General features: G+C 54.9%; 9 protein-coding genes across 9 annotated transcripts; 6 read left to right on the top strand and 3 right to left on the bottom strand.

Annotated features, from left to right (window-relative positions):
• The first annotated feature begins 330 nt into the window (after positions 1 to 330).
• C7974DRAFT_402589 (esterase-like activity of phytase-domain-containing protein) lies at positions 331 to 2084 on the top strand. The gene is made up of 2 exons (XM_046142734.1): positions 331 to 898; positions 945 to 2084. Exons 1-2 carry the CDS (start codon positions 385 to 387, stop codon positions 1967 to 1969), a joined length of 1539 nt encoding a protein of 512 aa, XP_045993681.1. The 5' UTR covers positions 331 to 384; the 3' UTR covers positions 1970 to 2084.
• Positions 2085 to 2223: 139 nt separating this feature from the next.
• Positions 2224 to 4207, top strand: C7974DRAFT_427782 (Di-sulfide bridge nucleocytoplasmic transport domain-containing protein). The gene is made up of 2 exons (XM_046144578.1): positions 2224 to 3463; positions 3635 to 4207. The coding sequence occupies exons 1-2, from the start codon at positions 2306 to 2308 to the stop codon at positions 3971 to 3973; spliced, it is 1497 nt and encodes a 498-aa protein (XP_045993682.1). The 5' UTR covers positions 2224 to 2305; the 3' UTR covers positions 3974 to 4207.
• A 1243-nt stretch (positions 4208 to 5450) lies between these two features.
• Positions 5451 to 7301, bottom strand: C7974DRAFT_53721 (uncharacterized protein). Its single transcript, XM_046146814.1, has 2 exons — positions 6522 to 7301; positions 5451 to 6476 (listed from the first exon to the last, which is right to left on the bottom strand). The coding sequence occupies exons 1-2, from the start codon at positions 7156 to 7158 to the stop codon at positions 5560 to 5562; spliced, it is 1554 nt and encodes a 517-aa protein (XP_045993683.1). The 5' UTR covers positions 7159 to 7301; the 3' UTR covers positions 5451 to 5559.
• A 446-nt stretch (positions 7302 to 7747) lies between these two features.
• Positions 7748 to 8529, top strand: C7974DRAFT_53729 (uncharacterized protein). The gene is made up of 2 exons (XM_046146815.1): positions 7748 to 7977; positions 8027 to 8529. The coding sequence occupies exons 1-2, from the start codon at positions 7912 to 7914 to the stop codon at positions 8321 to 8323; spliced, it is 363 nt and encodes a 120-aa protein (XP_045993684.1). The 5' UTR covers positions 7748 to 7911; the 3' UTR covers positions 8324 to 8529.
• Positions 8530 to 9541: 1012 nt separating this feature from the next.
• On the top strand, positions 9542 to 10991 carry C7974DRAFT_53732 (uncharacterized protein). Its single transcript, XM_046146816.1, has 3 exons — positions 9542 to 9551; positions 9598 to 10438; positions 10502 to 10991. The coding sequence occupies exons 2-3, from the start codon at positions 9696 to 9698 to the stop codon at positions 10926 to 10928; spliced, it is 1170 nt and encodes a 389-aa protein (XP_045993685.1). The 5' UTR covers positions 9542 to 9551; positions 9598 to 9695; the 3' UTR covers positions 10929 to 10991.
• A 627-nt stretch (positions 10992 to 11618) lies between these two features.
• Positions 11619 to 13932, bottom strand: C7974DRAFT_366562 (geranylgeranyl pyrophosphate synthetase). The gene is made up of 2 exons (XM_046139850.1): positions 12570 to 13932; positions 11619 to 12523 (listed from the first exon to the last, which is right to left on the bottom strand). The coding sequence occupies exons 1-2, from the start codon at positions 13755 to 13757 to the stop codon at positions 11831 to 11833; spliced, it is 1881 nt and encodes a 626-aa protein (XP_045993686.1). The 5' UTR covers positions 13758 to 13932; the 3' UTR covers positions 11619 to 11830.
• A 217-nt stretch (positions 13933 to 14149) lies between these two features.
• Positions 14150 to 16177, bottom strand: C7974DRAFT_402598 (uncharacterized protein). Its single transcript, XM_046142735.1, has 3 exons — positions 16012 to 16177; positions 14665 to 15957; positions 14150 to 14615 (listed from the first exon to the last, which is right to left on the bottom strand). The coding sequence occupies exons 1-3, from the start codon at positions 16084 to 16086 to the stop codon at positions 14493 to 14495; spliced, it is 1491 nt and encodes a 496-aa protein (XP_045993687.1). The 5' UTR covers positions 16087 to 16177; the 3' UTR covers positions 14150 to 14492.
• Positions 16178 to 18137: 1960 nt separating this feature from the next.
• On the top strand, positions 18138 to 20279 carry C7974DRAFT_53791 (major facilitator superfamily domain-containing protein). Its single transcript, XM_046146817.1, has 5 exons — positions 18138 to 18397; positions 18453 to 18589; positions 18637 to 18814; positions 18871 to 18975; positions 19027 to 20279. Exons 1-5 carry the CDS (start codon positions 18304 to 18306, stop codon positions 20160 to 20162), a joined length of 1650 nt encoding a protein of 549 aa, XP_045993688.1. The 5' UTR covers positions 18138 to 18303; the 3' UTR covers positions 20163 to 20279.
• A 1498-nt stretch (positions 20280 to 21777) lies between these two features.
• C7974DRAFT_366571 (uncharacterized protein) lies at positions 21778 to 24289 on the top strand (the record flags this gene model as incomplete). The annotated part of the gene is made up of 4 exons (XM_046139851.1): positions 21778 to 22752; positions 23146 to 23320; positions 23375 to 23827; positions 23918 to 24289. Exons 1-4 carry the CDS (start codon positions 21980 to 21982, stop codon positions 24287 to 24289), a joined length of 1773 nt encoding a protein of 590 aa, XP_045993689.1. The 5' UTR covers positions 21778 to 21979.
• Between the last annotated feature and the right edge of the window lie 210 nt (positions 24290 to 24499).

Consider the following 24499-nt stretch of genomic DNA (forward strand, 5'->3'; position numbering starts at 1 on the left):
AAGCGTACCTGCGTGTGCTTTCCATCAGCGACTCACAGCTCTCGACCTCACAACGTGCGCCATCTCATCTGCAGCTCGCAAGGCCTCCAGGCAGCATCATTGGGTATCCCGAAATGTGCTTTCCCCTTGGCAGCCGCCTCAATGAACCATCATCGCGTTCCTGAACACGCATCGCCCCGCCACCTCCCGCTCCGGATGGCGCGATGCGAGGAGCCTAAAGTGACCTCTCCCCTGTAGCCAAACAATGGGCAACGTGCGTAGCCAGACATGGATTTGTAGGTGATTAACCCCACGCGCCCGGCTGCAGGTCCGCGTCTGCAGTGCAATATAAGAACCTAGTACACTCTCCCAATCTTGCAGTGAGGCACACGACCAACAACCATCATGCTCTTTGCCATTCCCGTCAGCCTGCTGGCTCTGCCCATTGCGCAGGCCATCGCCAAGCCAACCGGCAGCACGCCAGCGCCTGTAAATGTGACTACGTGCAATGGCAAGACTTACACCTACTCCGCGCTTGCGGGCTACGGCAAGCTCGCTGGCGACGCCCGCGACAAGTTCGGCGACACCATTGGCGGCATTGGAAGTTCAATCGCGCTCGACAAGAAGAGCTGGAAGAGCAAGAAAGGCAAGAAAGAGGCGTACACCGGCATCGTCTACGGTCTTCCTGATCGCGGCTGGAACACCGAAGGCACGCAGAACACGCAGAGCCGCATCCACAAGTTCAGCTTCGACTTTGAGATTGTAGAGGCGACGGTGGAGAAGCCGGCGTCGCCCAACTTCAAGCTCACGTATCTGGATACGCTGCTGCTGAGTGGGCCTGATGGCACGCCGTTGACGGGCCTCGACCCGACTGGCAACGTGTCGTACGATGGCTTTCCCAGCCTGCCGTTGGCGACGTGTGAGTGGATTTATGTTCATCTCAGAACTTCGACTGACGAAATAAGACACCGGTGATGGCTTTGGAAATAACGGAACCGGAGGCTCGCGCGTGCCTCTTGACACCGAAGGCCTGGTCCTTGGAGACGATGGATCCTACTGGATCAGCGACGAGTACGCTGCATACGTGTACCAGTTTGACAAGAAGGGCAAGATGATCCAGGCCATCCGCACTCCAGATGCTTTCGTTCCGCTGCGCAACGGCACTGAGTCCTTTAGCGCCGCCTCCCCGCCCATCTACGACCAGGACTTGGAGATCACTCCTGAAGACCCTTCTACTGGACGAGCCAACAACCAAGGTCTCGAAGCGTTGACTGCCAGCCCTGACGGCAAGTACTTGTACACCATGCTGCAGAGTGCGACGATCCAGGACGGCGGCTCCAAGGCAGCCACGCGCCGCAACACTCGCTTTCTCAAATACAGAGTCAAGACCAAGTCGGTCGAGCTCGAGGCAGAGTACGCCGTCCAGCTCCCCGTACTCTCAACCGGCAGAGTTGCCGGCCAGTCAGAGATCCACTACATCTCCGACACGCAGTTCCTCGTGCTAGCCCGCGACTCCGGCGCCGGCCACGGCCAGGCCGCGTCCGAATCCATCTACCGCAACGCCGACGTCATCGACATCTCCTCCGCCACCAACATCAAGGGCAAGTACGACGGCTTCAACGAGCAAATCGCCAGCAACAAGGGCGTCCTCAAGAGCGACATCGTGCCCGCGACCTACTGCCCCTGGCTGTCATTCAACAACAACGCGCAGCTCAACCGCTTCGGCGTGCGCAACGGCGGCGCCCAGGACGCGGCGCTGCTGAACGAGAAGTGGGAGAGCTTTGCGCTGGGGCCGGTGGACGGCGACTTCGAGACCAAGGGCGAGGGCAAGGAGTACTATTTGATCTCGTTCTCGGATAACGACTTCATCACGCAGAATGGGTATATCAACTTTGGCAAGCAGGCGTACAGGGATGCTTCGGGGTTTGACCTCGACTCGCAGGTGCTGGTGTTCAAGGTCAGGCTGCCGAAGGGGGCAAAGCCGTTGTAGATGATGATCCCGATCATGTAGACATGGACTATGCTTTCGTTTCTTGTTCACGCGTGGACCGCTGTAGTGAATAGCATGGATGTTGCCGATTAGGTAGACTATGATTATGCTTTCGTTTCATTCTCCACGCGCAAACATTGAAATATTACCACATCAAGCATACTAATACAGATTAGGCACTATGCTTTGTTTCACGTCCACGCACAGTGAATACGTCACACAGCTCGCGCTATCGATAAGCGCCGCCGCACTACATTTGTTTACCGGCCAACTACATAGCAACCACAGTCCCCTCCACCGCACAACCCGGCGCAACTGCCTTCACCTCAGAACACGATGTCGCGCGGAGGCACGCGGGAGTCGCTGACGCCCATGGACTTTGAATACGACAACAAATACGGCCCTGTCGACGCCGCCTCGCCGTTCCTGGCGCATGTCGGCGCGAGGAAACGTGGGCTTGATCCCGCAGGCCCCAACCCGTTCCTAGCACGGGGGACGCCCCAGCGGAACAGAGGGCAGCCGCACCCTGAGTCGCCCACCAAGCACGGCTTCGACTCGCCGTCCAAGAACGCCTTCGCGACCCCGAGCCGCGCGCGCGAGCCCTTCAACTTCACCCCGGGCAGCAGCCGGCCCATCCCGTCGATACCACACCACGTCAACAACACGTGGACGCCGCGCACGCCCGCCGCCGACTTCGACTTCAGCTCCGGCGGCGAGACGCCGACCACGCCCGCGCTCGACAGCGAGCAGCCCACGCCCGACACACAAATGGCCGGCCAGATGCGGCTGCTGATGGACAGCCCGAGCCCGAAGAAGCCCGGGCGGCGGCAGAGCTTCTTCCGCGCCATCAAGAACTTCGCGGGCAGCCCGAGCCCCGCCAAAGAAGCCGCGCGCGACCGCAGCGCCATCCGCGACCTCGAGAAGGAGGTCTCGCGCAAGCACTACGCCGACAAGCTCGAGAACCGCGTCGTCAAGCGCCGCTCGCGCGACCGCCCGGACCGCACCCGCAGGAAACACTCCCTGCGCGCCGACGACCCCGACGCCTCAGACCCGGACCCCGACCCGCCGCGCGCCCCCGCGAGCCGCGAGCAGCCCGCCACCGCCAGCATCGCCGCCTTCTTCCACTGGATCGAAGCGCACCCCAGCCTGCCGTCCGTGCTATCGTACTACCTGCAGTTCAGCATCAACGCGGTCCTGGCGCTCGCGTTCCTGTACAGCGTGTACCTGATCTACGACAGCGTGACGGCGGACATTACGATCGAGGCGCACAGGCACCAGGCGGCGCTGATGGTGGAGATTGCGCAGTGCGTCAAGAATTATCGCGAGAACCACTGCGAGCCTGAGTCCCGCACGCACTACATGGAGGCGCCGTGTGCGAACTGGGAGACGTGTATGAGTCGCGATCCGCAGAAGCTGGCGCGCGCGAGTGTGTCGGTCAAGGCGTTTGCGCATATTATTAATGGGTTTTTTGAGGAGTTTAGTTATAAGTCGATGGTACGTCTTATTTTTCTACTACTTCACTACTTCATCCCGAGCGAGCGAGCGAGCGAGCGGGTGAGCAAGCAAGTGAACAAGCAACCCTCTACCCTAGAAGATCGCGAGCAAGCGAGGGGGCGGACACCTCAAACAAACCAAACACCCGAGCACAGCTAACAAACCCCCCAGATCTTCCTAACAGCCCTCCTCTTCACCGGCCTCACCCTCTCCAACTACGCCCTCGCCCTCCTGCGCCACTCCACCGCTTCCCCCCCGCCACCGCCGCCGCCGCACTACGACTACCCGCCTGTGACGCCGCGGCACGCGCCGCAGACGCCGGGGGGGCAGATGTATATCGAGGGTGCGGCGTGGGGTGGGTTTGGCGGGATAGAGGGTAGAGGGATAGAGAGCAGGGGCTTGGAGGGCAGGAGTTTAGAAGGTAGAGGGACTGAAGGAGAAGTTAGGGGCTTCATCCAGCCCCCGCCGCTGGTGCATTCGCAGAGCACGCCTGCGCTGGGCGGGGGGTAGTGTCGGGAGTGGTGTCGGGAGTGGGCGCGAGGAGGCGCGGACGCCTGGGCGGAGGAGGGGGAGGTAGTGCGACTGTGTTCTGTGGCCTATGGCCGGGGTGGGTTTCGCGTTCGCGTTGGCGTTTGCGGTCGTGGTCCTGGTTTCGGTCTGGGGCTGGGCTGGTATTCTGAATTGCATTGAATTGCATTGAAGTGAAGTGAACTGAACTGAACTGAACTGAACTGAACTGAACTGCATCACATCACATCGCCTCACATCGCCTCACACCACACCACACCACACTATTATACAACCCATCTCCCCGCCTTCTCACGCCCCCTCCACCGCTCCGCCTTCGCAAAGACAAAAGACAAAAGACAAAAGATAATGCATCTCCCATCACCACCTCGGAGCGCATATCTCAGCCGCGATATCGTGTGTCCACGGTGCGCGTAGATGCTTAGACCGCTTGAGGTCGCATGATGCATCCCCTGCCACCGGCACTGATACTGACACTGACACTGACACTGGTACTGGCAGTGGCGCTGGCACTGGCGCTGGTACTGATACTGATACCGGCACTGGCACTGGCACTGACACTGGGACTGACATGGGATTTGGCACTGACATGGGGCTTGGCACTGACACTGGCACCGGATTTGGCACCGGGTTTGGCAGGGTGCTGATGGCTCGCCTACTCTGTTGTCTCCTGCTCTGATGTCTCTCTGCACTGCACCGCTATCTCTCACCCTGCACCGCTGTCCTCTGCACTGCTTTCCCCCACACCCCGCACCCTACCCTGCTCTCCCGAACCCTACCCTGCTCTCCCGAACCCTACCCTGCTCTCCCGCACTGCTCTCCAACCACCCCCCATCCGCTCCGCGACTTGCCTGCGCTCTACACAGCACACTACACACTATACACACCATATATACACTGTTCGCCTACTGTTCGCCTACTCCACGCTCCACGCTGCACGCTCCACGCTGTAGGACCCTTCCTTTCCGCGTCTCTACAATCCTGCACCATGCGCTTCTGCGTTTCTGCACCTCTGCGTCTCTGCGTTTCTGCGTTTCTAAGCCTCTGCGTCTCTGCACAGGCGATGGATTTCCGCGGGCGATGAAATTGCAGCGGGGGAGGGGGATATGGCGGAGAGTGTAGAGTGCAGAGCGGAGAGGGGAGAGAGTGTAGAGTGTAGAGCTGAGATGGGGGGGAGGGTAGAGTGGAGAGGGGGAGGGGATATAGTAGAGAGTATGAGTGGTGGAAAGAGAACCAAGACGCGAGTCCCCAGCGACGGTGGCGAGGCGTAGACCGAGTAGAGCACACACGAGTGAAGCTTGACATGTCAATTTTGAGGGGCAGGGAAATCGAAGCTGCACGGTAGCTCATGCATTGTGTACTGTGTACCGTGGACCGTGTACCGACTCCACCCTACCTGCCTTTGCATGCAACAATCCGGAGTCAAGGCCAAAGCCAGACCGGAACCTAACACGCCCTCCCTCCCTCCGAAGACTGATCCAACGCCACAAGACGCCACGAAACGCCGCAGACTATTTTATACTCCCAGAGATTTAAACCGAGGAATCCGGGTGAGACCGTGAACGACCTCACAACTCCACCCAGCCCCCCTCGCCATCCTCACTGCCCTCCCCATCCCTCTCCACATCCCTCTCCCCGTCCCCTTCCCTCGCCACTCCCCCGCCACTCAACGCAGGAATCTCCATCTCGCACTCCACGCCCACGAGCTCAGGGCTCGACATGGGACTGTCTCGCGCCGAGCCGGGCTGTGGGTGCGCGATGAGCGCGAAACCTTCGTCTTCACTTGCGGAGTCTTCGCGTACAGGGTCTGGGTTTGCGGGGTCTGGGCTTGCGGGGTCTGTGGGGAGGATGAGGGTGTCGGGGTGGAGGTGTGGGCGGTGCGGCAGCGAGGGGGGCGTAGGGACCGCGGCGGCGTACGACGGGGGAGGGGAAGCGGGGATGGGGGGAGGGGATGGAGATGCGGCGGCAACAGGTGGGAAGGAAGGTGGTGCAGCGGCGGGCGGGAGACAAGGCAGCGCAGACGGAGACGCAGACGCAGCCGCCGGCACCGCAAACGCGCTGGACCAGTACGAGGCCTCGGCGGCGGGGGAGCACGCCTGGTCCACGCGCAGCGGCGGCTCGGCCTCGAACTCTGCATCGAAGCGGACCCGTTTCGAGCTGCGCGCGGCGTCTTCCGCGGGCGTGTGGCGGCTACGGCTGCGGCTGTAGCGCTCGAGCGCGGCCGTGAGCGCTGCGGGCGAGGCGCAGTGCTTGGACCGGTCCGGGAGCTGCTGGCGGGGCGTTTTGACGCACAGCTGGCCGCGGCGGTATGCGAGTGTGACCTTTTCGCCTTCTTCGCCGGTGCAGGCTCGAGTGGATGGGAGGGCGGGGAGCGCGGGGTCGTAGGGCAGGTCGTAGAGCATTTCGTTTGGCAGCTGGCGGGATGCGAGGGCGTTGCTGGATTCGGCGACGGGGCCGGATGGGAGGCGGATGATGTCTGCGGCGCCTGGAGGGGTTAGGAGGTATAGTGGAATTTATGAGCATCACTCACAGGCGTCCTCGAAGTTTCGAGCGATGTTCGTTCGGCAGAGATCCTGACGGAAAGCTGCGATCTTGTGGACAGCGGTTAGGAAGTCCAGGTTTTCGCCGAGCTTGTGGTAGAGATAGACTGCGACACAGTAGTTGAGCAGTGTGTCGACGAGGTTGTGCTTGCGGCGTGCTTCGTCACTGGCGAAGTACCGGTAGATGAACCTGATCGTGTCGAGCAGGTCCTCTGGGGGATTCGGCAAACAACACGAGTACTCGATCTGGCAGGAGAAGTTCCCATGTGCCATGATCTGCAGTTCTGGGACATCAAAGTCCTCGGCGATTTTGTACGTCTCGGCATGCTGCAGGAGCATGATGGTCTCGCCGCCGGGCTCAGCGGCGAGATAGCTGCCAGTGTAGCAGTATCTGGCCAGCGCTATGACAGGAGTCTCGGAGGAAGCATCGATGCTTGCCTGGAGCCGGCTCTGCGCGTTGTACTCGAAGGCGTGGTACAGCAGCGGACACGCATCTAAGAACTTGTACGGACTGACGGCGTCTGAGATGTGGACGACTTTGCCGCCGGGCAGAACAGCCTTCAGGATTGCGTCGCTGGCGCCGTAGTCGCTGGCGAGCTCCTCGTCGAGGAAAGTGAGGTCGTTCATTGCGCCAATTCCAGGGTCCTTGGCCTGTCGGCTGGCGGGACTACGTCGCAGCGACCGAGCAGAGCGTCGTTGCGGTCAATGAACAATAAGAATAAAACAGTACAGTAGATGCAGAGTGAAGTGACGGCGAGATTATTTCAATGAAAGGGAATTGGTGCGGCCAGTCTGACAAGGCTCGACTGACCGGCTGCGGATTAGGCTACAGCGTGACTGTGAGGGTGGCCAGCTTGCAGTCGATCGATTACTCCGCTCCAATGACAGCGATTTCTGTTCACAACGATTACTCCCTAGATGCACACAATTGACTCAGGGTTCGACTGCAGTTGCTTGTTGACTGTTCGTGAATGTGTCACGACGGGCGGGGGAGCTCGCAACGCCCGAGCAATGCGGTACGAAGCGGCAGCAGCCATTTGATCGGCCAGGCTCAGCCGATGCCGTCCAATGGCTGCTCCTGGCATTGTATCGCCTTGGCATGGATGCCTGAGAGGTCAGCTGCGGAGTGTGGTGTTGAGGCGCAAAGCGGGGCGGAGGCCCATGCGCGAGCTTCAGCCACAGATGACGGGCAGGGTTTCGGCGGGCAGTCGCGTCTCAACAATCACGCTACCGAAGATTAGAACTACTCCCGGGCCTCCGCTTGACTTCCTCGTATCTCTCCCAGGTCGATGGGGAAGTTGGCCTCGTCGCCTCGTCGCCTCGATTGAACAGCTAGATCACCTCGATTGAGTAGCTAGATTGCATTCGCTCGCTGACACGATGGGTCTGCTGTCTATTCTTCCAGCCAGTTTCTCTACTGTCGAGACATGGCTCACGCGGGTATTCGTAAGAATGGCTAATCACTTCTTCGTTGCCATACTGACTGTGTTGATAGCTGATCTTTGGCATCGTATTGATCGGTCCATGGGCCATACTCGTCGTTTATGACCTGGTCCTTTACGTCTTCCGCGCTGCTACCTACGAGCTGCCAGTGGTCGGTGGCCGTGCTCGAGGCAAAGCACGACCGCGCGCACCGAGCCTCACAGCACGACCGAACGGGCATCGCAGAAGATTCAGCCTGGCGCGGCCAAAGGAAGACACAGGAAGCAGCACAGCCGCTGCGGGGCCGGATGTGCCGGAAGCTCGGTCTCGACAGGCAAACGGAGACCCCGACAGTGGCTCTGGTATATGATAAAACAACGTGGCTTCAGCTGTTGTAATCGCTTTGAACAAAAGCTGCCGAGTGCACGCGAACGAATTTACGGCCGGCGATCATACTAGAAACGTCTTGCGCTCTCCAGCCTGACAACGCGCAAGGAATTCAATTTATTTGACTGCATCAGAGCCATTGATTGCTTGTCGATGGATGATGGAGGCAGTCAACTGGCACTGACCTGACCACCCTTTCTGTGTCAATTCACAAGGCTGAATGTGGGGGCCGGAGCAGACTGACAATTCTTGCTACAGTCTGTCATGGGCATGCGAGGCTCTCAATGCTAGTACAACAACACCAAATTCATAAGCAGATTGTAACCGACAAGAGACAAGGAAACTGCTGTTTCTTCGCACTAGTCAAAAGACTTGACAACACTCGTAGGTTTCAATGGGTGTTGTGGCTGCGCCAATAAAGTACTTTGGTGTCATTCCGTGTGCCACCACTTTCATCATGCTTGTGCGAGCCTTGTTGGAGCGGGGGCTGACTTGGAGTTGTTTCAGCCTGGTCTACCCAGGCGAACTGTTCATCACAATCTTCTGCCTTCTTCCACATCCATTACCCTCCAAGCACACTTGTGCTGTCATCATGGACCAACACTACGAACCAGTGGAATCTGGCACTGAGCTCTGCCACATCGAAACGGACAATGAGCACGATAGCCGGTGATCTGGTGAAGCTTCCGACAGAAGCCCTCTCAGATGTTCGACTTTCGAGATCGCAGATGGTTCGAACCGCGATACTTCGTCCTTGCGCCACGCCTTCAGACTTCCTAAGCTCAAGTTCCCGGCTCGTCTGGAGCAACGGATCGGGCCAAAGACCTGGAGGTTTGGTCTATTCGCTGGCCTTTACGCATGCTTAGCAGTCCTCTTGAGCAACATTGCTTTCTTGCTCTACGGCTTGCTCACGCATGGCGGAGTGAAAAGTAGCATCGCCACAATCTTCAGGGCGACATGAAAACGGTGTCGCACCTGAGTACGGCGTTCCATGTCTTCATCAACGTCTTGCGCACAGTCCTCCTGGCCTCGAGCAACTACGCTACGCAAATCCTGTGCGCTCCTACACGAGAGGAGATTGATTTTGCGCATCAGAACGGTAAACGGTTGAAGGTCGGATTGATGAGCATGCGCAACTTACGACATATCCGAAAGAGGAGGGTGGTCCTTTGGTGGGCACTCGCTGCCAGCTCTGCACCTCTACATCTTTTGTAAGCCTGATTTACTACGCATGCGAAACAGTCTGATTTCGTGTAGTTACAACGGCCGTTTTTCAGGTTACCAGTGGCCAGGACTACAGCATAACAGCAATTACAGATCTGACAGAACCTCTCGAAAATAATACCAGCTGGAAAATGATGACTAACTCGGAGTGGACAAAGACGTACAACGACGAATACGTGTCTGGTTTCAGCGACTTGCTTCTAGTACTCAACAACGCGTCCTCCCGGGTAATTGTTAGTTCCAACTGGACCTTTGCATTCGAGATGTCGCCGTCGGAGTCCTGTGATTGGGAGAGCGCCTACGATTTGAGACAAATGAGCATACCAACTATACTCAACAAAAGCGATTCAACTCTTATACCAGCTGGGCTTGATTTCTACAAGGTTATTTATCCTATCAACGACAGTAGCCAGTACAACCTCGATGTCCAGCGCCTGTGGCCCAAATTTGACGAAGTGAGAGTACCGGATCGATACCATAGCCAGCTGAGCCTTTGTAAAGGAACTGGCTGGCTCGCCCGACCCACGCATACCTCTTTTCACGTCAATTACGCATTTGCTAGAGTTCGCCCGTACGCTAGCAAGGTACAGATCGGACTTCCGTTCCTCGCGGTTGTAATACTTTCGAACATGGTGAAGATCGTTGGCATTTTCTTGACTATCCGCACATGTTCTTCCGGGCACATCTTCACTGTCGGCGATGCTGTCGCTACATTCCTGGGAAATCCAGAGGTTATCACCAAGGGCAAGTGTATGCTCTCGCAGCGTGAACTTTCTAAACAATGTGAAACGCCTCGACCACAACCATGGCATGTTAAGAAGAAACAAATCCTTTCCACGCTTGGCGGAAAGCGAGCCTGGACCAGTGCAAATTTGTAAGTTCTGGAGCTAAGCCTCGTACCCTGTCTCCAGCCGCCGGTTCCGACTGACAATTTCAGCATGGTATCGATGATTCTGGCTACAATATTTCTGACTTTGGCCCTCATGAGATCAGGGATGCCAATAGAATGGGGCACAGCATCTGAACTCATACTCCCAGCCATCGTGACGAGTTTCGATGCCCGCGGCGCCATGCTGGTCGCCTGGCTAGCAAATCTGCCACAAGCCCGGCAACTCTATTTGGAGGGAACTGGAGATCCATCAATGCACGTGGATAGAAGTGCATGGCACCACGTCTTCCTGTTAGCAGATGCACAAGTACTACAAGATCTGGATATCCACCTGCTAAAAGTCGCAGCAGCGGATTACTACGCTGTTGCTGCTGTGCCTAAAAATCGGCGGTCTGGTTCGCGGCGTTACTTGGGATGGATACCATGCCAACGACAGCCGTTCTGGACTTACACAGCGAACTGGACACGTTCCTAATTGCGCAAATTGTCAATCAAGCATCTAGTGGGCCAGGAACTGCTGGTAAGCCGGGAGCATTCTAAGACCCGATCGAGAACTGTTAGGACTTCGTTTGTGTGTCGGAGACGAGTATAGGAGAGACATTAAAGTCCAAGTCTTTTCGACACGGCAGTTGCAACCCTCTTCAATTGAAAGCGTGATTCATTTGTCGTAAATGCTCCGTGGGATGGAGTTACATGTACATGGAGACAATTAGCGTCGCACATTCTTAGCCACTCAAAGGATAGTCTAATGCAATTAACACTATAAGGATGTACCGACCACCAGGGTGCTCAACTGAACCTCCAAGCTTGTCAGAGCATCAAGAATGAAGTGCAAAGCTTATATTAGCATCACATAACGATCAGATACAGGATGTAAGCTGTTCGTACGTATCATGTAAGCGACACCTGATCTTTGGCTATCAAAGTCTCAACGTGGGAGCCTGGGAGGGGGCGTCGCAAGCACATCACCCAAGGATTTCACGTTACTATTCTACAAGAACGACATTGTCAGAAGAAATCCTCGGGCTTTGTCACAGGCGTTCTTCTATGCCGTAAGAGCAAATGTTTTGTGCTTGCGAATGGAAAGGTAGCAGCACTTCTACGCATGCACGATAGCGGATACAATTGAGGTAATCAAACAAAGTTGTGAGACGTGCGAAGAATTCACAACACTTGGATTTTGGCCATTCCCCATATGTCAGAAGAGGTGCATACGACCTACCATAATCGATGAGCGTAGTTTGGATCTGGAGGACATATGGAGCTATTCGCCTTACTCCAGTCTAATCACGAACATGACGAATCTAACACGCTTACGTACTGCATTTTCGACGGAAATGGAGGAGATAGCTTTCGCAGTCAGATGTCGATTCATCCCTATGAGGAGTCGCTATCGACATAAACCGACTCTTCCGAGGTTGTCACATCCTCCTCGCTCTGTCCATACTCAGCGAACTTCTTGTCCCACTTGTCCAGATCGGCTTTCTGCTTCTTAGTCGCTACGAAACGCTCCTCGTACGCCAACCTTATAACCATCCGAGCTCGGGATCGAAAGGTCGCAGGATGACTGATGACGAATAGTACTGCGCTGTAAACCTTTGCGGAAACCTTGTGCTCATCTTGGAACTCTCCTAGCAACAAGAGGTACAGGAACTTGAAAGCCGCGTCGCGAGCCTTGGTCTTATCCCCCCTAGTTGAGGTGTAGTACTTGTATTCCAGTTCATATCCGGATTTTCCAGCCTTCAGATCTTGCACAAGCTCGTCTAAAGTTTGGCCGCTACAGACATCTACCCCAAGGAGTTCGTACGTATCGCAGAGGGTGTGATACTGCGAGAGGTCGGCAGAGATACCGCGGAAGCAGTGGCGGTAGCCTGATTCAAGGCCCTTCAAGGCTACGTCGAAAAGGGGAATGGGACCGTGTGCAAGCTTTCCCTCATTGGGATTAGCTTTTCTCTGGAAAGAACTGAACGAAGAAAGGTATGGTATCTGAGATATATCGATCGAGTATTCTTGGTCGCCAATCGTGATCATGGTTTGTGACATCTGATCAACTTCTGGCTGTGGAATCAACTAGATCCATAAGCTTGACTGATCATATATTAGATCCTGTGCTTACCTCGTCTCGAGTCTGCTCTATCGAGAATGAATCTGTACGATCGGTCCAGTGACGATACAAATCGTCAGGAAGCATACGTTTCAGCTCGGCCTTCCGCAACACCAAGGTATCCAGGAATCGATCGTAAGTGACGACGGCCTTTCCGCCACACTGCTTCGCAAAATCCGATATCTTTTGGATGACCAAAGCCAGGTCCTGTAGGTATTGCTCATGTTCCAACTCCCAACTTTTGATATCATCCGAGACGTCTTCTACTAACGGCACCTCAAATCTGCCCCGGCAATGGTACGCCCGCACTAGGTTTGGTGTCTGGGAGACCCAAAGCTGGGGTGCAACATCTGCAATATGCAGAACTCTGTGAGAGGCGCGAGTCTTGATCTCAAGGGTGGCTGAGAGAGGAACCTCGTAACCCTCTGTCTTGGTTGCTAGCTTGGAACCAGTAGTGGTATGGCATGGAACCTCGTTGGATGGCGATATTGACAGAGAGCTTAGCTTGCCAGCTAGTATGCCGTCTTGTCCAGTGCTTGCGCTATCGTTGGAATTGTTTCCCGCATTAGAGTCGTAGTATCCATCTGTCTCATGGCGAACGACGAAGGTCATACCACAGAAGCGATAAGAGATGATCCGATGATGTCCGGTGCTCCCAGGGATCTGAGTCTTGGTGTATGTTCTTTCGAACTCATGGCCATAGCCTCTGAAGTCATGCGGCCCTATGTGTTCTTGATTGAGCGGGCTATTGCGGCACAACAACGCTGTGTTCTTGACCATCTCCACGTCAATAGTAAATGAATCTGGTCTTTCCTTGTCGACATCCACCATCACGAAGGACAGTAGTTTGCGTATGTTGTTTCGATCGGTCACAACATTGACTGCGCCTATATCAAAGGATGGCTTTGTCATGTACAAGGCACGGAACAAGGGCTCCAGTGGACTGTCTGGGTGTCGAGCTGCGTTTTGGTTTATGTAGACGAGGCCAGAATCTTTTGGTAGTTGTTGAGACAGTCTCGGGGGCGACCAGAGAGGTGGAACGCCAGGAACGACAACCACAGGTGTCAAAGCGTCGATCCAGTTGTATGAGGCGAGGTGCTGCACGTCGTCGATAGACGCTCCAGGAGAACGACTGGACTGTTTCAGATCACTGCGTGTGATCTTCATGGAGTCTTCGGGTGTCATTTTGGAGGAAGGCATCTGACAGGCAATAGAAAGTCCTCAGTTTGATACAAGTGCTGAAGTATTTTGGAAATATTCTTTCTGGCGTTCGAAAGATAAGGCCCACGAAATTTGCCTGCTCATTCCACATTGTACGAGCGGGAATGCGCAGTGCAACCGCAATTCCAGTAAGACCTCAATGCTGAGACCAAACAGATCACCTCTGATGTGCCACGAGCGCTTGGGGGCGGGGTAAGTGTTCGCAAGGCTATTTGATTCGCTGGTGCCAGCCTATCTCATTGGAAGACATGCAATCAATTCATCCTTTGCCAATCCTGCTCAGACAAATTGCAGTGATCGACTGTGTCTGATGCATATTTGGCGCAAAGCCAGCAACCGTGTTGATACGTGAATAATTCATTCTTGTAATACTCACGCCAGCCCAACGCTCACTATACTTGAGCTTGGATGTTGAGCTGTCTCTCACCATCATGTCCGGTGTCCTTTACGGCAGTGAACCAGGGAACGGTCCTATGCAGTCGACATAGCTATCAACGCCGTTCAGCGAAGTGCACTCTAACACAATAGTTTCGAATAGAGGAAGAGTTCGCAAAATTTGGGTCTCATTTTGAAGCCTAGGGCTAGATCCCAACTTAGCTGGAAGCCCTGCACTAGAGCGGTGAACGTAATCATCCACCAGACAGCACCCTGACTAGTACATATCACGGCACGAACGGTAAATGAGCTGAGCACCTGAATTATCTGTATTAGACACTAGTAGAAGCATATGGTGCGGATCTCAACACTCTCACGCAGTGGGGCATCTGGAGGGCTGGTCGGGTCTTTGAACGCAGTATGGCCTACGAAGCGAGCCACATCAGGCGAAGAATCGAAAGTCTACAGCGGTCAGCCCACACGTCTCCCTTTTGCGCGTCAACAGTCTTACCTTGAGGAGAATAACTTGCTCTGGTGTGATCTTGGGGAAGTAATACCACTTGTGCTTCGGTGAGTGCTTCATAACATAGTTTTCACCATTGCGGTCACGGTATCGCAGATGCAGCTTGAAGAAATCGCTGTCCTCGCACGACTGAACGTCACACATGGCGAGCGGGCGCTCCTCCACAACACGATTAATGGGCTTCCACACATTGATAAATGCGACACGCCGCTTGAGCAGGTCCGCCGCCTCGTCGCCAAGCAGCTGCTGCACCCGCAGCGGGCCCGACTCAGCAGTGTAGTCGCAGTGCACGAGCATGACAGGCGAGCGCTGGGACGTGTTCTTCTCGTCTGTGAGCGCCTTCTGCGCATTTGATTCAGTGCGTATCGTGTGATCGAAGACAAGCACGCGCTGGACGCCGAGCTCGCGCTTGAGGAACTGCACCACCTCTGGGTAAAACTGCGTGCGCACGTGCTGCTCGTCTTCCCAGTTGCTGTGCCGCGACGTGAATGCGTGCAGCGAGAAGCCGTTCTTGTCGAGCGTGAAGTCGTGCGCGCGCGGCCACGCGTCCGCGACCGTGATCTCTACTGCCGAGTCGCCTGGTTCATGGATGCCCTTAGCTTTCTCGGTCTCATAGAAGTAGATCTCCGTGAGCTGGTCTACCTCGCGGGTGTAATTGACGGTGGTACGTACATCAGGCTGTGCGGTCTTTGACTGGCCGTTGCTCGTTGCGTTGGAGAGCAGCGCCTTGTCGACGGCTCCCTGCGTGTTTTTCCAGCCATCGAGCTGCTCCATGTCCTCTATCATCCACCGCTTGAGGTTCGGGTATTTCTCGAGCGGGAAACGCGATGCCTCGTGGAGATGCATGGGCGCCGCGACCGCGAAGTCCGCAATCGTGACGTTCTCGCCAGTGAGCCACTTCGTCTTCCCGAGTTGATCGTTGAGGATTCCAGCGAGCGTGTTGAAACGCTCTGATTCGCTGTCAAGGACCTTTTGGTCTGGTTCAGACTGCAGTAAAGGCTTCACAACATTCTCGACTATGTAGATGTAGCATGAGGGGAACCATTGACAGGCCTCCCAGAGAAGCCACTTGTTGACTAGGGCGCGCTGCTTGAGATCCTTCGGGTACATGGACTCGGCTCCAGAAACATCTGCAGCATACGCCAGAATCGCATTGGACTCGGTGATGACCAGGTCGCCGTCTGTAGCAGCTGGGACGGTTGCATGTGGGTTGATCTTCTTGAATTCCTCGCTCTTGTGCTGGCCCGTGAAGTAGTTGATGTAGTTCTGATTGTAGTCCGCCTAAGCAGTGGTTAGGAGTGACTAGTATCTTTAAACTCAGGGCTATAGACTGACTTTCATCTGATCCAGCCCAGCAAGAACCTTGCGGGAGTTGACCGTACACGGATCGCAATAGACTTGAATCGTCATCTTGGGTGTGGAAAATGCCAGAGTGCTATGTTGTCTGCTGACCCATTTTCAGCTCTTGCGGGGTTTATGTACTGCTTGTACTCTGATGTTGTACAAGTAGAGCTAGCCAGCCCTGTCTCAGCGGAAGCTACCCCGCAGTGTCCCGACGCCCCACTGCATCCGAGTGCACATCAGCACATGCCCCGGCCGTCGATCCTCTCGTGAGGGGTGGCAACCTAGCTTGAGCGTGTCATTGGCTACATGCTCTCTCACTGTCTTGGTCAGGTAAGCCGAAGGATGTGTTGGTGCCAACCCTTTCGCCCGATGTAGACGCTAGCGACTACGCCAGTCACATCTGATAGCCGACTCAATTCATGTGGGACTATGGCCATAATGTGTAAGTAGCGAATCCAGAAAGACGAACCTTAATCAGCACGTTTGAGGGAAAGTAATACTAATATCGACATGATGTACTGACTTGTCTCAAAATCAAAAGTACGTCAGGAGTTGGAATCAGAAAGTGCAAGAGTTAGAATTGAGGTCCTATTCGCTGATAGCCGCCGAACATCGAGCTGATGAAAGACATCCCTGGATGAGACACTCACAGCACCAGGCAGATTCTCTTGCCGTCACGACTTCCAGATCAGGGCAGTGACTACCGGATATCTCAGGAGTCTTCTCGATCTGATTTTGCTTTCAAGTAGGTCAATGGTAAACATCTCCACAAACACAGGCTCCAGGCCAACAAAAAAAGGCTGAAGTCAGAGCTATCACTGAAGCGTCTGACATCGATGCGAATAACCAGGTGCAGCCGTATCCAGCAGACCACTTCGTTACATGACCTTGCGGCTCGTCCCGGCGTACGTCAGGTCTTGGCTATGATATGTTCCTTGAACGACTCTAGGAATTATGGTTGTGCCGAGGATGTTATTCGGAATCATAAACATTCTTAATCACATCACTGTAATGTATCCTACCTAGATTCCATGATCTCACAAAACCGGCTTCCTCATCTCGACGCTGGCGAAGTCCACTCTCTGATTTTAGCCACGTGAGCATATCCAAACTCTGAAGCGGGTTGTGACAACAAGGGTTGTGTTCTATCAGACTTTGTTCCTACCTTAAAAGCAGCCACAGTGCCTTCGTCGGTGTCTGGTGAACATCAGTCGTCGTGCTGACCGGCATTTGCAGAAGCAACCAATGAGACCACATGAGGCACCTGTCGACCATCCTTTACTGAGGCAATATCGGCACTGGTAACCTGGGCCAGACTGACAGCGATCAACAGAAATTAATCTGTTCGCCAGAGGTCAGTCACTATCTAGCTTCTTTGGTGCCTTGCTCCGGTTGTTACTAGTATTTCTGAGTACTACTAGAGCTGAAGTGTGTGAGCAGGTGATTGCTCTGTGGAAGTTGATGCCAATCTGCGAAGATAAGGGTCCGATGTCCAGATGCAACGTCCAAGCATAACATCAGTCTTGTGATACCTGTTTGAAGCAAATAGAAACGAGAGAGATGACTGTGGTCACCACTACCTAGTCGTGTTGCGTGGCTGCGTATCCGCACAGTACTGCAATCTGGCCGAAGCCGGAGCACTCCTGACATTGCGCACAGAATGGACGTGGCCTATTGAGTTAAAGATGCATGGTTAAGGAACAAGCTAGCGCACGTTTTTTTCTCAATGTGCAGGACTGTCGCACATAATATTGTCTGTTGAAGGCTCACAGCTTGGTTCGGGGTTTGAGTGTTGGACGCAAAGCGGACTAGCGTCTCGGGTGCGCTTGCCGTGTGGGGTAATTGTGGCTGAACCCGGAGGTATCTCACACAATTCCACACGACTCTGCTGTAACAGCGAGTGAGACATGGGAGGAACAAACTGCAGTCCGTGTTCTTGACCGACGAGCATCGTACCTTGAGTGGTCGAACTGCGCCCGCGGAGTGCACGCGAGCAGACCGCCTCGCGTTATCGCTTTATCGCCTTCCCTGCCAAGCTCCAATCGGCCCTCGCACCGATGACCCTATGTGCAGAAGCGGCGAGCCGGTTCACTTCTCGCTCCCCTTCGTCACTCTCATTCCTCAACCTCGCTCTCGTGTTTCACTTCACTCCTTCTGCATTCGGTTTTTCCTTGTGTTTGATCTGGGTCTAGGGCCATACGCAGAAGAAAGCTCTACTAACACAGGTCTTCTTCCTCCGAGCTTGTGGACGCTGCGTGGTGGCGAAGCCGTAAGATCCAAGTCATGTTGACGGATATGTCTTTTCTCACCAAAAAAAGAAGCAGCACTCGAACCGCCGACGAAAATGCGTTCCCTGCAGCTCAACTCTTCCTGCTTGGTAAGATCGAACAGCGTCGCATTGATAAATCACGTGGACTGATGGATCTTCGCAGCACTTGTGCGAGTCGCAGAGCCTATTGCCTTGACAAGCATCCTACCATATGCATGGAAACTTGTTCTGAGCTTCGAAATCTCTTCAGAGTCCAATGCGCCTTTCTTCGCTGGACTGCTCATATCTGCCTTCTCGCTGGTAAACTCTACATGTACGATTGTCGATCCCGCTAAAACTTGTTGCAGTCCGAAGCGTGCAGTGGTATGTTCTGGGGCGCACTGTCTGACAGAATCGGTCGTAAGCCTGTCGTCTTTGTTGGATGCGCGGGTACTATCATTTCTCTCTTGCTCGTTGGTTTCGCGCCCAACTTCTGGGTTGCTATCGCTGGGAGAATTATTGGCGGTGCACTCAATGGCAACATCGGTACGAGCGTGCTCTACTTCTGGACAGCGTTCGATTGATTGACTGACGGCCTCTAGGAGTAATACAAACCATGGTGGGCGAGCTAGTTAGGAACCCGGAACATGAACCAAGGGCATACGCCGTCATGCCGTTTGTATGGAGTATTGGTACTATCATCGGCCGTAAGATTGCTCTTCCCAAAAATGTCTTTCCATCCGTAACTGACCGTGCAGCATCTATCGGTGGCTTGTTCTCGCAACCTGCCGAAAATTTCCCGACTCTGTTTAGCTCCGCAGGGCTGTTTGCGACGTTCCCGTATCTCTTGCCCAATCTTGTCTGCTCTTCCTTACTCGTTGTGTCAATGATTATGGCATATTTCCTCCTAGAGGAGACCCACCCTGACAAGCGAATTGAGAACCACTCAGTCGGCAACGCTACGGCTACAGCAACTACGCCCTTAATTTCAGCTCCCACTAGCGAACGCCCCAGGCGTTATTCAGGTCTCACACCCCAGGGAGCCATGGCCGATGCGCCGGTCGACTTGACATCTGAGTCGTATGGCACATTCAATTCCGTTGAAGTGCAGCACGATGAGTCCTGGCGGGTCAGCGCAAGTGGCGACTGGATCGAGCAACCATCCGGCGACAAAGCTTTCACGAAGAATGTCGTTATCTTCGTTGTTGCACTTTCGATCTTTACGTACCACAGCATGACCTACGATCACCTCACGCCGATCTTCCTCCAAGATAAGCGAGCTGATGATGTACACGCCCAAGAGTTCTCATTCACTGCTTTGGGTGGTGGCCTAGGGCTGTCTACGCAGCAAGTTGGTTTGATACTGTCAGTCAATGGAGTCATCCAACTCCTGATACAAGCTGTGGTCTTTCCGCTACTAGCAGACTTCTTCGGCGTATGGCGTCTTCTGCAAATGGTCACCGTCGCACACCCAATTGCGTACTTGATTGTACCGTTCCTGCAGCTGTTGCCGCAGAACCTTGTTTATCCCGGCATATTTGCTGCGTTGAGTGTGCGGAACCTCACCTCCATACTTGCCTTCCCTCTGTTGCTCATCATGATCAAAGAGGCGGCACCGGACAAATCGCAGCTTGGAAGGATCAATGGACTTGCGGCGTCGACTGGAGCAGCCTGCAGAAGTGTCGCCAGCCCCATCGCAGGGTTGCTGTACGGCTTGTCGATTGAGATCCGCTTCACACCTCTGGCTTGGTGGGCATCGGCCCTTGTTGCCTTGGTCGGCGCTATGCAGGTGCCGTTCATGAACCACGCTGCCAATAACTGCCATGCTCGTGTGCGAATGGCTTTCAAAGAACAGTCACATGATGAGACTGTCCACATCGTGATTGAGGACTGATTGTCCGAAGGATACCACGCATTCGAGTGCAGTTGAAGAGATAAGGCGCAGACAAATTGAGTTATACCGGCTATACCCGTTGTTTTCGAATCGATATATTGAGGGGTTCCCACGTTCTGGCGTTGTTCCGAAGGAGCTGCGGCCAATTCGAATGTGGTTGTTACATGAATCGTATTTATAGACTCGGCTGCGAGGTACAGTGAGCTCGAGCCACTACATTAGAACATACAATGAATGATCAAACAACGTCGACTCCACAGCTCAACCCACGTCCATTGTGTTGGTCATCAACCCTCATCATTGCTTCCTTGCATGAACGGGCCCAACTCACTTTGCGTGCGATCTGACATTTCACACCTCGAGTAGAACTGAATATAGAACTGCAATGATGCCGATTCCCCCGCTGCTTGAGAAGGGTGAAGCAATGACCTCCATGGGTTCCTTGAGTAGCGAAGGATGCAAAGCGGGCTAGATAAAACAAGCATCAGAGTCACAGCAAGCATCAGAGTCACAGTACGCACGGAGGTGGCGGTGTCAGTTCCCCATAGGGTATTGAAGATTGTTCTGAGTGCGCATTCCGCATCAGCTCTGAATCAGTGGTCTCAGACCACTTTCTCACTTTACAGACGAGCGACGTGGCGGATTAATTGCGTGGCACGCGGATGCATCTCGACCGAATCGCCATTCCCTTCGCGCACAAGGACTCTTCTGATCAAATGTAAAAGCCTGCCTATCTGGCCGGATCTCGATGATCCAAGCAGGCCTGTTTGAGGCTACATGCCTGCGAGAGTCATGGGCGGGGAGCGGTCGCATTGCGCGTGCCCCATCTGAGCGATCCTTTGCGCATTAGACACGGCAACATGAGACCGTGACTGATGTCGTCCGAGGCTTGTTGTTCGCTTATGGCTTTGCTGGTGTGACACTCGATGTTGATGTGAAACAGTAGGCTCGTGCAGGCATTCGCGAAAGATAGCGAGACGCCTACGGCTAGCGCAATAGCGGCGCCAACGGCGATGACCTCAATAGGCAATACACGCATTCGGGATTGCTCGAAAGGGTACGTGGGTCGGAAGGATGCAGGAGGTCGTTGTGGTTCGGGCCAGACTCTCGGCGCGTCGGACATGAAGTTGCCCCATTCAACGTCACGTTCGGGCACCGTAAGCGCCGCCATCCCACTGCAAACAACAATCGATCGTTTGCAAAATTAGCCAGCATTGCATTGCAAAACAACTGAATCAATTGAGAATGCGTCAATCTACTTGACGCCTGACAGCTGAATCAACCCTACAGCGGGAACACCATTGGCTCGGTGCCTGCATGAAAGTTGACTTAAGCATACTATCTAGCGCGTTTCAAGCGCCCTCGCCCCGTCAGACCCTGGTCCAACCTCACACCATACAGGCCAGGCGACGGCTATGCGGTACCGTCTGTGTGCATATCGAGCGCGCGACAATGAACATGGTCGCCCTGTTGACTCGTGTGGCTGTGTACCTGAATCTTTCCCAATATGGACCAATCGCGCATGCATGTTTCGATAATCTGTTTCACTCAGGGCTGAATGTGTAAGTATATCTTCCTGTCCATGCCCGATGTACAAATCCTCAAGTTCCATTCTTCCTAATTCTCCTTTCACATTCTTTCCCGAACCCGGGTGGACAAAGTCATTCGTTATCTTTGTCCCCTTATTAGTGCAGGATCACCTCTCATTGTATCCTCACTGCACACCACGCTTCTGCATTCTCCAAACCGGACATTCACTCTCATTTGAGCTTTGAATTGATTGATATTTCATCCTGCAATTTTTCCCACCCATCAACATGAAGGTCACTCAGATTGTTTTTGCTACTGGCCTGATCGGTCACGCCGCTGCAACATGGAACATGTTCGGTAACCCGTTCAATTCGCCCAAATACAACGACAACGAGTGTAGCGATAAGCAAAAAGGCGGCTTCAACTGGGCGGACCTGAAGGACGGTGAATCCAACTTCAACTACGGTGACTTTGACTTCACTGGTGGCTGGAAATGCTCCAACTCCTTCGGCAAGCGTGATCACCTCACACGTCGCACTTTCGGATCGAAGTGCATCAAGAACAAAGTGAGCAAGCAGAAGCCCGCTTCTTTTGGCTGTGACAAGCGAAAGGCTGGTTTCTCCATCACGCACATCGATGTCTCTGTTGAGTACGACGTCGACCTCGAGCTTCACTACCACATGGAGGATGGATCAAAGTGCAAGCAGGTTGCTCCCTGCAAATCCTCCGGGTCCACTATCCAGAACACTCAGTGTGGTGGCGCGAAGTCGGTCGACGTCTACCTTCCCAAGCACGACAAGTCGGACAAGGAGTGCGAGATCGGTTTCCACAACATCGGTTTCGACTGCAACCCAGGCACAGGCTACACACCTCCTTCCCCTCCTACCCCTCCTGAGATTCCTTCGTCTTCAGCACCAGTAGTCTCCCCGCCGGCGTCTACTCCCGTCGTTTCGGAGCCTGCCTCGTCCGCCCCTCCCAGGTCGACACCGTCTTGCAATGGCGATGAGTGCAACTCCCAGCCCCCGGCTACTTCCAGCGCTGCTCCCCCTTGTGATGGCGAGTACTGCGGATCCTCTGCCCCCGTTTCGTCTGCTCCTGCAACAGAGACACCTGCTACAAGCGCTCCTCCTTGCGATGGCAGTTACTGCCCGGGATCTGTCCCTGTGTCATCCGGTCCTGCGACTGAGGTTTCTTCCACCCCCGAGGCCTCCATCCCAACGCCTCCTGCTACTGAGACTCCTGCTACCGAGACTCCCGCTACTGAGACGCCCGCTACCGAGACACCTGCCACTGAAACACCTGCCACCGAGACACCTGCTACATCAGGCGCTCCTCCTTGCGATGGTGGATACTGCGCGGGATCTGTTCCAGTCTCATCCGGTCCCGCGACTGAGGTTTCTACGACCACTCCTCCCGCCGAGACGCCTGCTACATCGACCCCTGAGGTTTCTAGCCCTCCTGCTACCGAGACTCCTGTCACTCCTTGCGGTGGCTACGGCCAAGAGTCCTGTGAAGGCACCACCGTCATCTCTACTCCTGTCGAGACTCCCTCTACCTTCTCTACCGCGCCCTACACTAACAACACCGTGCCCGCGACAACTGCTCCCCCCACATACGAGACGAGTCCCGTTGCCCCTCCCACCCAAGAGTCGAGCCCCGTTGCCCCGCCCTCTGTTCCCGAGAGCCCCAGTGCCCCTGCCTGTGACGGAAGCTATGGAGAGTCGTGTGAGGGAACTACAGCGGTTTCTACCCCTGCCGCTTCCAGCTCCGCCATCATCAGCACCGGTGTTCCCCAGCCTTCCAGCCCCAGCTACCCACCTGTCAGCCCTCCTGATGTTCTGCCCAAATGCATGAACACCTGGCTCGAGGTTTCCGGTGACTGCAAGAACAACGCCGATGCCTCCTGCTACTGCAAGAACAAGGACTTCACAAAGCAGGTCATTGAGTGCGTTTCAGCCTGGTGCGGCACCGACGATGAGACCCGCGAGGCTCTCCAGTACCTCATCGGTATCTGCGCCGAGCACGTCCCTGAGAACCCTGGTCTCGTCACCGACTGCCCCTCGTACATTCCTCTCAACCCCACTCCTGCTACGCCTACAGCCCCGGCTGGTGGCGTCAGCACACCTGCGGGTGAGGTCGCTAGCTCCACTGCCGTCTACGGTACCACTCCTGCTCCTGAGGTTCCTGGAACAACACCCGCTCCTGGCACCACACCGGTCCCCGAGGTACCCGGCTCAGCACCCGCCCCCGGTGCTCCTGCGGAGACTCCTGCGGCTTACCCCCACACCACAATCATCTACGGCACCACCACCCTGACCATTCCTCAGGTCCACTTCACCACACAGACCAACGAGGCCGGTGCCACCCCTACCGAGCCTGTTGGCCTCATCCCCGGCACTGCGCCTGCTCAGGCTCCCGCGAGCACCACCCCTGCGCCTTACCCCATTGCCGGTACCACACTGGCTACTTTCAAGCCCTCTGGCACTGGCGCCTACAGTCCTACTTCGCCCGCCGAGTTCACAGGTGCCGCGGCACCCTTCAAGCTGGAGGCTCAGCACGCCATTCTCGGTGCCATGCTGGCTTTCTTTGCCTTGTAATCTCCTTTGTTCGGTCAAGCTCTGGTGAGCAGGTTCTGTTAGACTGTACATAGCACGATCTAGATCGTTTGTAATACATGTAAACTACTTCACATATGAATTACCGCTCGTGACAATTCCTTTTTGTGTGTGGTTGATGTTGTTAGCTGGTACGTGCAGCGTGACGTGTGATTGGTGCCAGCCCGAATTACGTCATGCTTTCCGTCTCTT

The sequence above is a fragment of the Boeremia exigua genome (assembly GCF_020726555.1).
Source record: "Boeremia exigua strain MPI-SDFR-AT-0100 chromosome Unknown C7974scaffold_11, whole genome shotgun sequence".
Lineage (NCBI taxonomy): Eukaryota > Fungi > Ascomycota > Dothideomycetes > Pleosporales > Didymellaceae > Boeremia > Boeremia exigua.